General features: G+C 43.1%; 1 protein-coding gene across 1 annotated transcript in view; it reads left to right on the top strand.

Annotated features, from left to right (window-relative positions):
* Positions 1-4270, top strand: part of CINP (cyclin-dependent kinase 2 interacting protein) — a 38186-nt gene that overhangs the window by 11145 nt on the left and 22771 nt on the right. The window contains exon 2 of the mRNA XM_006879180.1: positions 2317-2485. Coding sequence (XP_006879242.1) covers positions 2317-2485 — 169 coding nt within the window. The remainder of the gene's footprint in view (positions 1-2316; positions 2486-4270) is intronic.

The raw sequence follows: 4270 nt of genomic DNA, 5'->3' as shown, positions 1-4270 counted from the left end.
TAGAAGGTCCCATTCATCTATTTTATCTTCTCCTGGTTGTAGATTTTTCAGGATACTTGGAAGACTGTTTATGTTCTGGATTAGGACTACTAGAATTCTTCCAAGCTTTTCTTTAATGAAGTTTATAGTCCTTGGTTTTAGTCCTAGATCCATGATCCATCTTGAGTTGTTTTTTGTATATGGAGTGAGGTGTGGATCTTGCTTGAGTCTTCTGCAGATATTTTTCCAACTTTGCCAGCACCATTTGTTAAAAAATGCTGTCGTTTCCCCACTTAACTGGTTTCATTTCCTTGTCAAAAATCAGTTGACCATATGTAAATGGGCTGATTTCTGGGTTCTCAATTCTTTTCCGTTGATCTATGTGTCTGTCATTGTACCTGTACCATGCTGTCTTAACCACCACGGCAGTGTAGTAGGATTTGAATAGCACCACAATTTAAAGGCATCAATTCTTCTTCTGTCATCCTTAGTCATTGTCCAACTTTCTGATGCATAACGAGTAATTGTGAAGACCATGGCCTAGATTAGGTGCATATTAGTCTCTAGGCTGACATTGTTGCCTTTTAGTACTCTAGAGAGGTTTTTGACAGCAGATTTTTCCCAGGGCAGTTCATCTTTTAATTTCCTGACTGCTAGTGCCGAAAGTGTTAATTGTGGAGCTGAGCAAACTGTAATTGTTAACAACCTCAAGCTCTTCTCCATCTGTCATAGTGCTGCCAGTTGGCCCAGTGGTAACATATATATTAAAAACATTTGGCGCTCTGGTGGCTTAGTGGCAAGACGTTGCACTGCAATCCCAGAGAGGTATATGGTTCAAATCCACCAGATGCTCTGCTGAAGAATAAGGGGCAATCTCCTCCTGTACCAGTTAGATCCAATTTGACTGTACACACACACACACACACACACACACACACACTCATACACACAAAACAAACAAATTTAAAAAACAAACTGCATTTATGTAGACTTCTTAGATTCTACCACATTTGTATAGTTCATATAGTTCATGGTTGGGATTTTATTGGTTTTTCTTTTCCTGATTCCCTCTTATTTTAAAAATTTTGATAAAAACATATGCATACAAAGCCGAATCTGTGCACATTCAACAGTTTTTACACGTGCACTTCCTGCCTGTGTGGTTCCATGACATTGATTACGCTCTTTACATTATGTCACCAATCCTGGAGTCTCGCTCCATATTGTTTCATCATCAGGTAGTTTTACTGTTGAAAGTTACAGACATTCAGCTGTGTCAGGATCTCAGTTTACACCTAGTGTGTCAGAGGATGAGGATGGCACAGGATAGGGCAGGTTTCAGGTTGGCTGCTTGTAGGGTCGCTGTGAGTAATAGTAATACTTGGCTTGACAGCACTTAACAACAACTGTGTCCCAGAGGTCAGGAATTATTTTGCCAGCCCAGAGGGAGGTGATTTTTTAAAAAAAATTTTTTTTTTTAGGAAAGTAAGAAAGATATAATCCAGGTTAGCAGAATACAGCCAGGACAATTCCAAAATGATGCTTTACCTTGAGCATCAGGGCTTTAGGCCAGGGTTACAATGCCAAATTGTCCAACAGACAGCAGAGGCTCTTAACTCCAGGTCAAATGGTGTAGTAGCCCAAAGGTCCTGTCTCATGTCAGGTTCCTACTTTGGCATGGCCACTTTTTTCCTGGTGATGAGGTTTCTTCACTGGTGGTGGCAGGGAGGTCTCAAAGTGCATCCCACATTCTCTTACTCTTTCTTTTTCACAGGGACAAAGAAGGTCAAATATTGCAGTTAGTCATTCTACTTACAGATTGTTAAGACTGTCCAATCCCCTTGTGGAATGGAGGGAGGTGATTTAAAACCACCAGTTGCTCTACAGAGGGAAAAAAACACAACAGGACAATCTCCTGTGATTTATATGACTTATCGCCTCTGAAAACCCACTGGAGGGCCCACTCTGAGTTGGTTCTGACTTGATAGCACATAGGAACAACTCTGCTCTTTACAGATACGCTTCATATGTAATACATAGATGTAGTATATATAATTAGCTTTTTGTTGTTGAGAATAGATACACAGCAAAATGTCAATAGCTTCTACATGTACAGTTTAGTGATATAGATCACATTCTTTGAATCATGCAACCAACCGTACCTTCCTGTTCCAACCTATTTTCTTCCATTAACATACACTCGCTCCCTCCTAAGCTTCCTATCAGTTCAAGTTGCTGCTGTCAATTTAATCTCATATAGAACCTAAAAGAGCATAATGCTCAAAGCCAGCTGTGATCCTAACGTTTTATAATAATTATGTTTCTTCTCTGTATCAGAAAAGACACTTGGAGTTGTGACTCCCAGGAAACCCGTCTTATCTGTCAGTGCCAGGAAGATTAAGGACAATGCAGCTGATTGGCATAATTTAATCCTGAAATGGGAATCCCTCAACGATGCAGGATTTGCCACAGCCAGCAGTATTGCCAATCTGAAGATGAGTTTATTGTAAGTATGTCTGCATGCATGTGCGTATCTATCTGTCTTTGAGCTTTTCCCCTCAAAAGATGGAGCAGGAATTTCATGGAAATTTTTTAGAGTGGGATGGGTGGTCTACATTTATTAACATGGATAAATGAAAATATTGAGCAAAAATTGAGTGGTAAAATCACACCAGCTGACTTCGTAACTTTCGACAGTACACAGTACACCATCTGACGATGGAACAATCTGGGAAGAGCGCTACAGAGCCGTGACATAACGTGACTAGTGTGAGCACAGAACTGTCCATGTGAGAGCTGCTGAGTTTGTGTATATGTGTGTGTAAACACCGAGTCATGCCAAGTATTGCTCATGGTTGTATCTGTATAAAGTGATAAAGCAAGGTTGAAAGGATCTAAGCACTATCCAAGAGAGTGGCCATTCAGGCAAGAGTGGTTATTGGAATAATAGGTAAAGCCCACTTCATCCACATCTGCATGTTACTTTATTTCTTAAAAGAAAACACAAGATTTGGGGGGAAATGTAGCAAATTCCAATCCTGATTGGAGGGTGTGCTTTATGATATGAAAACAATCCCTGAGTGGTACAAATGGTTAAAGGCTCAGCTGTTAACTCAAAGACTGGTGGTTTGATCTCAGACGACAAGTCTGGAGACCTGCTTCCAAAAGGTCACAGCCGTGTGACCCTGCTTTGCAACCCTCAGGGTGAGCGCGCGTCAGGACTCCATAGGTCTCCAGCGCAGTATTTCTGGTTTTCTCTCTCTCTGTGCGTGCGTGTGTAAATATCGGGGGTGATCAGTGCTGCTGAGTCTCCTCCAGTTCACATACAACAGAATGAGATGCCCACAGCCCCCATGGCCTCCTCATGACCATTACTGTGTCGTCTGATGACCCCGTGGCCTCCACACGACCAGTACTGTGTCGTCTGATGACCGTGGCCTCCTCACGACCTTACTGTGTCGTCTGATGACCCCATGGCCTCCACAAGACCTTACTGTGTCATCTGATGACCCCGTGGCCTCCACACGACCTTACTGTGTCGTCTGATGACCCCGTGGCCTACACATGACCTTACTGTGTCGTCTGATGACCGTGGTCTCCACACGACCATTACTGTGTTGTTTGATGACCACGTAGCCTCCACATGACCATTACTGTGTCTTTTGATGACCCGTGACCCACTCACAGCTATTGTGTTTGGTGACCCTGTGGCCTCCACATGACCATTACTGTGTCGTTTGATGACCCCATGGCCTCCTCTCAACCATCACTGTGTCGTGTTCACTGTTAGAACTGTGGTGTCAAGTCCATAGTCCATCCCGATGAGAGTTCTCTCCTTTTTCACTGACCATCTACTTTTCCAAGGGAGCTCTGGTGGCCAAGTGTTAGGAAGCTGTGCTGCCATCCCAAAGGCACAAGGTTCAAATCCACCAGCTGCTCCTTGGGAGAAAGTTAGGCTTTCACCTCCCTTGTGATTTACAGCCTCTGAAAACCCCTCGGAGGGTCAGTTTTTATTTGATGGCACATAACAACAACACTTACCTCGCCAAGCATGATGAGTCCTAGAGAGTCCTTCTCCATGGACCAGTCTCTTCTGGCGACAGTTTCACATTAAATTATAATTGAAAGAACCTTCTCACCTGCCTCTGTCTACAGACTAGAGTCTTAATTACTTGGCATTATCCCTTGGCTCTCACCAACCTACTCGTGTAACATTTCTTCAAACACAGTGAGCACGTCCAGCCTCTGTTGTCATCTGCTGGGATCCTGCTCAGCAAGTTACAGCGACAGT

The sequence above is a fragment of the Elephantulus edwardii genome, unplaced genomic scaffold (assembly GCF_000299155.1).
Source record: "Elephantulus edwardii isolate Elephantulus edwardi_28Jun2011 unplaced genomic scaffold, EleEdw1.0 scaffold00002, whole genome shotgun sequence".
Classification (NCBI taxonomy): Eukaryota; Metazoa; Chordata; class Mammalia; order Macroscelidea; family Macroscelididae; genus Elephantulus; species Elephantulus edwardii.
This window is presented reverse-complemented; position numbering and strand designations above follow the sequence as displayed.